Source organism: Camelus dromedarius, chromosome 7 (genome assembly GCF_036321535.1).
Source record: "Camelus dromedarius isolate mCamDro1 chromosome 7, mCamDro1.pat, whole genome shotgun sequence".
NCBI classification, from domain to species: Eukaryota; Metazoa; Chordata; class Mammalia; order Artiodactyla; family Camelidae; genus Camelus; species Camelus dromedarius.
Genome location: NC_087442.1, coordinates 73,710,982 through 73,723,304, shown reverse-complemented (window position 1 = coordinate 73,723,304; position 12,323 = coordinate 73,710,982). Strand labels below are relative to the sequence as shown.

The following is a 12,323-nucleotide window of genomic DNA, read 5'->3' as shown; positions in this document are numbered from 1 at the left end:
ATTATCAGAGAAATGCAAATCAAAACTACAATGAGGTATCACCTCACACCAGTCAGAATGGCCGTCATTCAAAAATCCACAAATGACAAATGCTGGAGAGGCTGTGGAGAAAGGGGAACCCTCCTACACTGCTGGTGGGAATGCAGTTTGGTGCAGCCACTATGGAAAACAGTATGGAGATTCCTCAAAAGACTAGGAATAGACTTACCATATGACCCAGAAGTCCTGCTCCTGGGTATATATACAGAAGGAACCCTACTTCAAAATGACACCTGCACTCCAATGTTCATAGCAGCAGTATTTACAATAGCCAAGACATGGAGACAGCCTAAATGTCCATCAACAGATGACTGGATAAAGAAGATGTGGTATATTTATACAATGGAATACTATACAGCCATAAAAACTGACAACATAATGCCATTTGCAGCAACATGGATGCTCCTGGAAAATGTCATTCTAAGTGAAATAAGCCAGAAAGAGAAAAATACCTTATGAGATTGCTCATATGTGGAATCTAAAAAAACACAAACAAACAAAACATAAATACAAAACAGAAACAAACTCACAGACGTAAAATACAAACTTGTGGTTGCCAAGGGGGTAGGGGGTGGGAAGGGATAGACTGGGATTTCAAAATGTAGAATAGATAAACAAGATTATACTGTGTAGCACAGGGAAATATATACAAGATCTTATAGTAGCTCACAGAGAAAAAAATGTGATAATGAATATATAAATGTTCATGTATAACTGAAAAATTGTGCTCTACACTGGAATTTGACCCAACATTGTAAAATGATTATAAATCAATAAAAAATAAATAAAAAAAGAATTTTAAGTGCAATTACTTATTATAGATCACTTTTATCCTAGGCTTTGGTCTGCACACTGCTTTGTTTTCCCTTGGGTTCAATTTTAAGGTCTGAAAAAAATGCTTAATATTTGAGATAATGGGACAAAAATACTCAGGAAGCTTGCCTGCTCTCATTTTAAACTGAGAAGGATCTTCTTGCACCTCAGATAGAAAGCTTCTAAGATATGTCTACTCCCAGGCAAGAGCTGGCCTCCTGGGTCAGTGTCTTTGGAAGGAAGCAGTGTGCTCCTTAATCACATTAATATAAATATATAAAGAAAAAATTCTTCTTTATTATTATTTTTGGAAATAATATTGTGGAAAAAATATGCGAGGCTTTGATAAAAAGCCCTACTAAATGCCAGGCAATAAATAAGCCAGGAACCCCACGTTCCAAGTTCCCAGTTGCTTACATATTTGGTGTCCCTGGCAAAGCTGCTGCCTGGGCTGAAGAGGCTGCGGAAGGTAACTGTCCCTGTCTGCAAGGCGGGAGGTTCACATCTGGGTTCTCCATCTCTCCTTTCTTTACAGATATACTCAGTAGAGACATAAGGTTTGCAGGAAATTCTAAAAGGCACGGCTTTGAGTCTGAATTTTGATGCTTGTTGTGACTCTTTCAGTTTATTGGCTAGTGAACTCTGGACTTCCAGCCTGGAGCCTCGGCAAAGGCCCACTCCACTGGGCAAAGGCGTGGCTGCCACTGCTCAACTGCCCAACCACTGGCCCAACGGGGTGGGGAGGACAGTGCTCCCTGAAGTCAGCACGTGGGGAGGGGGAGCTGACCCTCAGCGATGCTCACCTGCTGCCCATATGTAGCTGCTCTGGGAGAGTAGGGAGCTCTGACTAACGACTGATTGAACTAACAGCCAATGTGAACCCTGTGCTCTCTAAGAGTGAGCTGATGGAATGGAAAAACAATTCCTGGAAGGGATGGCGGTCTAGACACAACGATGACATACTTAGTGTGCACTCTGAGCCCACGTTCTAAGCACCTCCATGCACTCATTCATTCAACCCTCTTAGCAACCCACTGACATAGACGTTAAAATTAACTTTTCTTTACATTCAAAGAAACTAAGGCCCAAAGAGGTCATGTAACTTCCTTAAGGTCACGCACACAGCTAGTAAATGATGGAACCAAGTTTCAAAGCCAGGCAGTATGATTATAGCACCTGGGTTGTTAGACGTGCCACTCCCTCACCTAAATGTGATGGCACACCTCTCGAAGGCATAAATAACAGTGCTCTGTTTGCTAAGGAGAGGGTTTCAATAGCCTTAAAAATAAACAACAAATGTGTTCAAGATCCTTGGGCTCAGATTAGACACGAAGAGAAAAATGACACAAGCCCTGGGAACGACTGTGACTCCTGAGTACAGGATAACATCACACTCTCCCGGTCTCACAGAGCCCAAGAAACTTTGATGTTCTGACGATGGATTTGAGACAAGGATGAGGCACTTAGAAATTAGAGTGGAAAATTATTATGGAAGTTAAGCATGAAACAGCATCACGTACAGGAACCTTTTAGGTGCATGTTACAAATTACAGACTGTAAACACTACGTGCTCTCAGTGTCACTGCTGCTCTTCCCACAGAACGTGAGGCAACCCGTATTTTAAACTCCTTAAATCGAAAAAAAAGTGAAAAAAGATGCCAGGAAGCATCATGAACTCTAGAATGTATTTCCACTCTCCAGGATGATGTAAAATAGTATCATTTTGAAAATAGAATTACTCTTTTGAGGTCAGTCTAATGTCACTTAGTAGGAAGAAAAATCCACATGTTAATTGTAAGCATTTGCATTTGGTTATTTCCAAATCTACCCATGCAAGGATTTTATTCGCAACAGACAAAGCACTTGTGGCTCCTTTATGTAATAAGTGCCTGCACGTACACACATACACAGATGCACACACACACCCTCCTATATATTTAGCAATAACGCTGTCCCACTTCAAACAAAGCTAAGACCTTAAATGCATGTTAACACTTTCAATGTGGCAGTAGACTTCTAATTTTATTCTAGTCCTTTAGGTATCCTGCCCCAATAAACAACCTGAATGACTGGAATAGCTACAAAAGCTCTCTGTGAACATTTTCCCCAAGTGTAAATTATTGGAAGGCTGTTTATATAATTCATGAAAATCTTTAGGCTTGTGTCCTTTTAATCTTGATGACTCCCTCGCACTGACAGAATCCTGCTTTTACTCTATGCTTAAACACTGAATTTATTTCTTCTGCTTATTCTAAAGAAGAGAAATGAAATTGTACTTTCAGATGTATATAATTTAGCTTCTGCACACACACACTGAGGTTTAACACTTCCACCGTTTTCACTCTTGAATTTGTCAATGCTAAAGCTAAACAGGGCAATTCTCTCCATTTAGTTCTGGTGGTGTAATGCTAATATTAATTTTATCATAAAACATTCTTATTCATTCTAAAATGATCTCTGGTATTGTTTGACATCTGCGTCAGTTGCCATGTGCTGGGAACAACCACAGTTTTAAGAATTTTAGGGCCACAACATGACAATTATTTTTTCTCTTAGTGCTCTCTATTCTGGTGCTTCCATCCACAGCATTTCGGGCTAAATCACTTCAATACGAAAAATGCACAGGTCTTCCTAACACTTCTTCTGTCCTACTGTTTTGCTGGCTACTGAGTGACTCCTGGAATAGTGCTGCTGAAAGGAAAACCACTGAGGAAGCTGAGAATCAGCAAAGATGATTGCTTGGAAGAGAAATTCAACCCTGACTGCTGTGCAGACTTGTGGAACCTTAGTTCTGGAGGAACCCCAGAAGGTGAAACCATCTACTTCTCCTTTGTCCACTATTTCTACCCTAAGGGAAGGCACTGGGATCTCTGGATCCACAGGGCTGTTTTATTATTTATTTATTTAAAATGCTACTTATTTTTATAGTTTTTTAAATTGAAGTATAAGTGACGTACAATGCTGTTACTCCCAGGTGCACAACACAGATAGTTCTGTACATTACAAAACGATCACCACGGCCCACAGGACTGTTTGAATGGCCTCCTAACTGTGTCTCATGCTTCCACTCTTGCTCTCTTGCCCCGATTTCATTTTTCACAAGCAGCTGGACTCATCCTTTAAAAATATAAGTCAGATTTCTGGCCACTGCTGAAGACCTTCCAATGGTTCCCATGGGTTTAGACTACAGTCCAGGCTTCTTCCCAAGGGTGTGTGAAGCCCTGCAGTCTGGCTCCTGCTTGGTTCTATGTCTTGGTCTCACGCTGCTCTCATTCACTATACCACAGCCGCACTGTGCTTCTCTGTGTGTGTGTATATGATGCTTTATTTTTATATATTACACACCATATGAAGTTACGTTATGGACTATATATATTCCCTGTGCTGTCCATTATGTCCTGTGACATTTATTTTACAACTGGAGTTTGAACCACTTAATCCCTTTCACCTACTTCACCTATCCCCCTACCCGCTGTCCTCTGGCAACCACACATTTGTGCTCTGTATCTATGAGTCTGTTTCTGTTTTGTCATGTTTGTTCGTTCGCTTTGTTTTTTAGATTCCACGTGTAATGTGAGATCATACGCTTTCTGTATATTTTCTGAATGCTGAGCGCCTTCCCACCTCAATGCTTCTGCCAGAACCACTTTCCCCCCAGATTCTTTGTACACCTGTTTTCATTCTACAGAATGAAATTCCCCTTCCCTCCCATCAAAACTCCCACATCGCTGTTTTATCTTCTTCTCAGTTTAAAATGAACTTTTAAGAGCTTTCGAGGGGGTGGCGGATTGAGGGGGGAAATGAGCTGTGGCCTTGCATTCTTCCTGAGCCAGAGGGCAGCAATGTTCAGCCAGTTAAGTGTCAAAGATGCTTATTTGTGCCCACGGCTGCGACTTCCAGGCTCCACTTGGAAGTCTAACTACAGCAGTCCTCTGGTCTACTTGTCCAGAATCCCCAACACCAGAACAATAAAAACAAGACCTCTTACTCAGACGCAGGCAAAGAAGTCACTTACTTATGGTGGATCCAGACTCAGGCCTGTTCAGGGAGCTGATGATGACAAAGCCGAAGCCTTCATTCTCTTTGCGGTGAATGACCACATCGCTGGTCTGCAGGCTGTGTGATGCGAAGCCTTCGGGCGGAGAGGCGTTGCTACTGGGGGCGGCGTGGTTGCTGTTGGCGTAGGTGTTGGTGTAGGCCGCGTAGTCACTGCGAGGAGAGCTGTGGTGGGTTGATACAGAGCCTGGACTCCTCCCGTTCTCTGGGCAGGGCTCCCCTGGAACACACATCGTACACAGGCACTGGTTATTTAGCAAGAGTCTTGATGAACGAGTGCTTCCTGTGTACTGGACACTGCTACAGTCACCGGCATTTTTACAAGATGGGTTGACTGGCTTCTACTCCCCACAAGATGTGAAGAGCATTTGAAGGGCTACAGACCTGGCTACGTACGGAGCCCCCTAGGTCTTGGCCCCATTCTACCCTTCCTAGCGAACACAGGTAAAACCCCTCATCACCTTCCTCTGTGCTCCTACTTGTGTATAACTTCTTGGTAAGACTACAAACCCCCAAAACAATGTCTAGTTTTAAACATCAGGCTTCTTATTTTTGTAACAATAATTGATCAAAGAAGATCCTAAAACAGGTAGACAGAACCTTAAACTGTACTGGGCATAAAACTTAAAGAACTTGTAAAAAACATAAATCTTCAGGGTCTACCCAAGGAGTTTTTTCTAGTAGATCCGAGGACCACTGGGCACAGGAATGCGGGTGAGGTCTCAGGCCATACTTCGAGAAATGTGGCTGTAGAAGGATTATAGTTGGGGCTAACAGCCCAAGGGATGTCCATGTAGAGTGATATATCATAATTTTACTAAAAAGCCATGGTTTTATTTAGTTTTGTGATATTCTGTTAGCCTAGAAGTGTTAATTCACTTTGTGTAGGTGGGAACCATACTTCTAAGTTTGCTCACTCTGGGATCAAATCCAACAACGTCAGGCTAAGGAAAGATGAATTTGAAATCTCTAAGGGAGGTGTTGGAGGCCTTGCTCATTTTCATTCTGTATTATTACAAAATATACTTTATTATCAGCCAGATAAACCAAGCCACTACTTCCAAGGAAAAGCAAGCATTATTTTAAGGGAGAAATGATAGAAAATTGGCAGCCAAGAGAAGCAAGTTTCTAAAATGAAAGTTGATCTATCATCCAAGAAAGGATTTTTTCATTTTAATACCTAGATTTTGATATTCTGATGTAAAAAACTGAAGCAGGACCCTAGAATACTGTGATTAGAAATAGGACCGTTTCATTTTCCTCTTATAATTTAATTAGTGTACTCAAAAGGTGTTTATGGAACAGAGGAACAATAAAATAGAAAACAATGACAATTAATGATTTCTTTCCAGGTCTCTAGATATAGTCTCCTCTGAAAGATGTCTCAGATGACGAGTTAAAAATACCCAAAATTCCAATGAAGGCTCTTAACTTCCTTCGTAGGCTGTAATTCCATTCTGAAATGAAAAATCATTACATTTCAAAAATCAAAGTCAGTTCACAAATCAGGCAGAAAGAACACTGACTACAAGAGATGTTTTGTTATATACTGATACTTTAAAAAAAGAGCTGCATTTACTCACACGCTCAGATTTAAAAATGGCCTTTACAAAAACGTATTTATTTCTCATCTGTAATTACAGAATGAATAAGACCCAGGCTGCTGTTTATTATTGCCTGCTAAATTTGAATTTTTCTGTAAGACTTAATTAATCAGGTTTTAAGAAGATAAAACAAGTGGATGCTTTTCATCTGTGAGAAACATACCGAGGTGATAAAGGAACAAAATGTCAATGTCAAAGCTTTCCCCTCTTTTCTACCAGAATTTCAAACCGCCTGTAAAATGAACCCTCTCCATTAGAAAATATCATGCAAAGACAAGCTGTTATTGTCTTGGTGAAGCACATGTCCTTTATCAGTCCTCGCACAAGTTGGAAATAAAGTGATTAGAGACAGTCAGAAAGAAGAAAAACAAACAATTATCATGCTGCAACATTAAATTGAAAATCTCCCTGAGTTATTGGACCAAATCAGTTACTAAATGTCATAGGCAGTGACAAGAGAGATCTCATTTTCTGGCTGTCATATTTTAGGGGGTTGAGAGCTGTGGCTGTCAGTAAAGCAGCAACAAAGAAAAATTGTCTGTCTTTGCAGTAAATGGTTCGGCGTTCTGTGCCACAGATTCTAGAGGGAGAAAGAAAAGAAAATCATTGCCTCATTCAATGTGAGTGGTCACTGGGTGAATCAAACAGATTAACAGCATACTTTCCTATTGCTTCTGGAAGTCTGTTTCACCCTCTAGAACAAAGTTCTTTATCTGTAACAACGTGAGCACACTTAAAATCGGGGAGTTAAGAAGACTTCCAATCATTGACTTTGATGGATAGAATTGACTTCACATCATTTTTCTACTTGGCTGGCTCTGGACCCAAATATGACTTTCTTTTCTCCAACAACCCTTTCTGATATAGGACATGGACAACGTTGTTTTAGAATAATATAGTAAAATGTCAGAAAGTAACTAAATATCATGCACTGTTTTTTTTAGCTCACTAACTCCCAGAACCACTGACTCATCCTTCTGGCTTGCACACAAATGGGTGTACGGAATTCAGTCACTTAATATCTACTCAAGTCAAATCATTCATTTCTAGGTTATGCTTCTGTTTTGTCCTCACCAGTCATACTAGAAATCATCACTGTGCTGACTGGAACAGTCTACTGCTGGCCAGCAGGTGCTCTTGGTCTGCAGATCCATTTACTATTCCGGCTCAGTGCTGACCTAGTCTTTGTTTAATTATTGTTAAGATTAATTGCCAATGTTTTCAAATAGGAAGATTTTTACAGAAAGATGGATTTCCAGTTTCTCTTGAAATATTTGGTGATAGTCCACTAGAGTGAGGCAACTGCTGCTCCCTAGACTGAGTTTGGAGTTTGCAAGTCATCACAGTTCCAACTACTCCCCAGTGTCTCTTGAAAATTTCTGATTTACTAATTTACCCATGGAGTGAGGAGCATGCTGGGCCAAAGGGACTTGTTCAACTGGAGCCCTTGTTTCCCTTCCAGATGACATACTGAGTACCAGGACTCTAGGATTCTATAACCAAGCAGACCTTGCCTGCTTCCAGGGTGTGGCCTGGGTCTCTTCTCAGGACAATCCCCCAGCAGGATGACAGCACCACAGATGGGCATGTCTTGTCTTAGAGCACAGCTGAGTCAATGGGGTGTGTGTGTAGACAGAGCTTGGACATGCGGGCTGGAGCGTCCAGAGGCATGTGCAGCCTCACCGTGCCTGATGGAGCAGGAATGGCTCACAGTCATGGCCAGTGTAGGGGGCTGGCCTGCAGGCAGGCATTTGAGTCTGTGCATTCCTGGTTTATGCTCATCAAGGCAGACAACTTAATTCAAAGGGTGACATATTCATAGACAAAGAATAAGGGACTGCATTTAGAACTGACAAAAAGTGTAGTAACCAGGAGCAGGGAATTCACCAGCACCCTCAATACTGGCTAAATTTTTCATCTATCAGCCAAGGAAACTTTCCCTTTCTCCGCATCAGGCCAAGAACTAGACTTTCCCTTAGGTGTTAGAAAAAAGATGCTGATAGCTTTAAGATGGACTCTTAACATGTTTTGATTAAGTCACAAAAGTTTCTTTCACATCAATTCTAGATCTACGCTTTAGGAAATTCCTCAGAGACGCTCCTCTCAGACAAAGAGTACGTATTTAAAATAATGTGTCACTATGTTGAACATCTCAAAGCTGAGTTACTAAACATATAAATATTTATATTTTCAGTGTAATAATTAAAGCAACTCTTCTATCTTTGGGGAAAAAAACAACTAAATATCAGAGCTGGTGGCATAGATAAGACATCTCTCAAAACTGGTTTAAGGTGCAAGATATGGGCTAAAATTATCTGGTAAACAAAACTGGATACATCACTGGCTATTACCCTCCTTTACTCCACGGGTTTCTCACTTTTGAGGATGTAGCTTGCTGTTGCCTAACGGAAAATGTTGCAATACTTAGTGTGTATGTTTTAAACAATATTTTAACATCTGGAGCAGGTTTTTGTGTTATTTGAATTTTTTTACCCCATGTAACTAATCAGTCTGTATCTTTCATAATTGCAGTGATTTTTTTTTCCTGAGCTTCAACTAGGAAACCAGTGCCTGTGTCTTCTGAGGTGAGGCAGGACATTTGTACCAACTGAGGTAAGCATAAGGCTGAAGGGTAAAATCTCCCCGACCTCCGTCCCCCAGGTCTTTCTCTGTTATATTGTGCGAGAAGGTGGCAACGCTGCCCGCCCTGTGGCTCTTCATCTGTCTCTTCACAAGCTGACCTCTCATTTCCCCACTTTGAACCGTCTCATTGTAAGCTAGGCTTGCACGTCCCACTGCCTTTGCTTAGGAAAGTAAAGTAACAATGCAAACAAGAACCCTTAAAATGGCATCTCCACCATCCTATCCATTTGTAGCTGCCCTTTCTCACTGCTGGAGAAATGGCAGCCATGAAGAAAGGCTGTCTTCCTATGCCTATTTTTTTAAGTCTATTCCATCCTATTTCTAGGCATGTACTTTACTACCAAAGTATCCTCTGCTGAACGTAATCGTTTTTGGTACTCATGAAGCTTTCAAGGAAGAGTGGGCTGAGCTAACTTGGGAACCCTCCTGGTGTGAATAAGCAGTCTGCAGCAGAACATTTTCAAAAATTAAATGCACTTGAAACGCACTTGAAAGCCTAAATGGGTGAAGTTGGTAAGAACTGCAGCAAAGAGCAGCTTCACGGAAGTCACAAGACCCACAAACTGCAAGAACACATTTTTTGTAGCATTTGGCATACACTCCAATAGCTTGGGTTGATTAGAACAAAATTTAATTTGCAATAATCAGCTGGTGGCAAAGGTAGCATGAAATTATGTTGGTGCATTGGTTTTGCATTTTGCAGTGTATTTCCTTGTAAATCAGGTATCTTTTTAATTTATCTTTGGGTTACAGAATATACAGCACAGCAAACTTTTTATTAAAAATCACTCTGGAGGGAGGGGTACAGTTAAATGTTAGCCAAGCAAACACGGTCTCTCTCCTGGCATCTCACCCAAGGATAAGGCATAATTCAAGGTGTTTTACTTCAGTGGGTCAAGAATCTGCCATGAATTTCTAAAGACACACAAAACCTCCATATGATACAAGTTATCTAGCATCTCTACTGGTGAGGGCTGACAGTTCTTCTGATTTGCCCTTTTAAGTGATTACCTTTGCTCAAAGTCTAGTTTCTAGAAGACTTGAATAGAAAAGGATTTTTAATTTGCCAAATAAACCTTATCCTCTCTAGTCATTCACAGCCAGGGATTAGCTGGTGGCCCTTTTTTGGATTCAAATGTGTTATGATAATAACACATATGGAAGACTCCTTATGTTAGGGAGTGACATTTGCTAAAGGTTGGTCTAATGTCTTTGAATTCATCGGACATGGGGTTGGTGGGGGAAGACGACTGAAGACGGCATAAGGCAAGCAGCACCGGCTGGGGCGCCATGCCTCTGCACAGGCGCTGACTCACTGCCAACCGCCGGGCAAGTACCTGAGCTGCCAGTGGCCGCTTCCTCATCTGTAACACGAGGGAGTTCATGTTCTTTCTAAGGCTGTTCCTAAGTCTACCACTGACACTGTGTGTGAGGAGCAGTCGGGGACTGAGCAGAGAGGCCAGCAGGCCACTGGGGCAGAGGTTACAACATTGTTAGTGCTGTTGCCCCTGCAATTCACAGGGCAAAGCACAGGTATGCGACTATAACCACTACGTTCCTGAGTGCTCAGATCATAAACAACAGTGTGATGCTTGTAACAGATATATTCCTTACAAATATAAACCTTTTTTGGGGGGTGGGTGAGAAGGTAGAGAGAGATAAATTGGATCATATTAAAACTACGAGGACTGACTTTTAAATGTATGTCTTTGGTGAAGTCTTTTATGAAGCTGAGAAAATGGTTGTAAAGGGAATAATTACTTCTGATTTATCTGTTTCATAACTTTGGAGCCATACGAATGGCGTTTTCTCACAGTGACGTAAGTTATATTTTTCTAAATTGGGGTAATTGTTTTATTGTTACCTTTTATCAGGCTCTATGAAGGAAGCTAATTTTCCATCCTAGCTGCCTCATTATGGTATCAAAATGCTGTGGTTTCTTCGTTTGTAAACACAATGAGGAATATTTTCAAAAGCTGTATTTTTTAGTACTATAATGTTCTTAAAACTCACATCTACCAAAAAGCAAAGAGAATACATATCACATCTTAAATTAGCCCCAGGCTTTGTTAGAAATTTTTAATGACTCCATGGAAAACGTTGGCCTCAAAGACCGTGGAAATGTATTCGTGGGGTGAAAATCTGCACTTTCAAAATCATAGTTACATCTGGAATATCTAGGTTGGCTTTTTCCTCATATAGTATAGAAACTAATTTAAAACGTTGTTTCAAGTGTCCTGACCATGACTCACAGAAGCATCTCACCATCTAACCCTCAACTCTTGCTGCTGGTTCGAGTTACATACCTCCACATAGCACCTTTCTTCTCACAGTGAGGTTGACCTGCCCATTCCGGGCCGCATGGTGCATGAGGTCGATGACATAGCGGTGGGTCTTGCCAGCCACCGGAATCCCATCCACATAAACGAGCTCATCCCCCGGGTGGAGGCGGCCATCTCTGTCAGCTGAGCCCATGGCGATGACAGCTCCAATCAAAATCTGGAGAAGCAGTGAGAAGGAAAGGACATTATGTTTCAAACATATATACATATATAAAGTTACTCAGTGGGAGATTTCACTCCCTCAGTCTACTCGTTGCTCCAAATCTGAGCATATAGTTGAAAAATGAAAAATGAAAGGCTGTAAAAACGAAGAGGCTAACTCCTCTTTGAGAAATAAATGTTTTGAACTCGCTACTGATGGCAATGAAGTCTGGGGGGACACTAGCTGACTGGCTCATAAGTTATCACCCTTAACCCCAAATAATGTGACGCCATTGTCAACCATACGTGGGTTCTGAATGGAAACAAATTAGGGATGAAATCCTGGCTTCACTTTATTTGTGTGGCTTTTTAACCTCTGTGAGCCTCAGTTCTTCACCTGCAAAATAGGGAAATAAAATAATAGGACTTCCTTTATGGAGGTGTTAGGAAAGTGAATGAGATAGTGCATGAGAAGTTTTTACTCTACTCGGCAGTGTGAGGGGTCCAAAAATGTCAGGGGAAACTAGCTGCTGCACAGTATTAAATTCAGATAAAGGTTCAAAGTGTTTTTCATCTTTTAATTTTTGCTTTGCTTTGAAAAGCTGGAGGTAAGGAGTAAACAAGACAAAACAAAGAAAAACTCATCGTTGGCTTTTCCTGGTCAGCTGACATACATAAAAAATCA

The 12,323-nt window shown here is 41.2% G+C and overlaps 1 protein-coding gene across 4 annotated transcripts in view; it reads right to left on the bottom strand.

Moving 5' to 3' along the window:
- The window catches only part of MAGI2 (membrane associated guanylate kinase, WW and PDZ domain containing 2), a 1,119,445-nt gene that overhangs the window by 118,096 nt on the left and 989,026 nt on the right, over positions 1-12,323 (bottom strand). For all 4 annotated transcript variants that reach the window (XM_031454751.2, XM_031454752.2, XM_031454755.2 and 1 more), the window contains 2 exons: positions 11,462-11,654; positions 4,868-5,128 (listed from right to left, as the gene is read on the bottom strand). In XM_031454751.2, the coding sequence (XP_031310611.2) occupies positions 4,868-5,128; positions 11,462-11,654 (454 nt within the window). The remainder of the gene's footprint in view (positions 1-4,867; positions 5,129-11,461; positions 11,655-12,323) is intronic.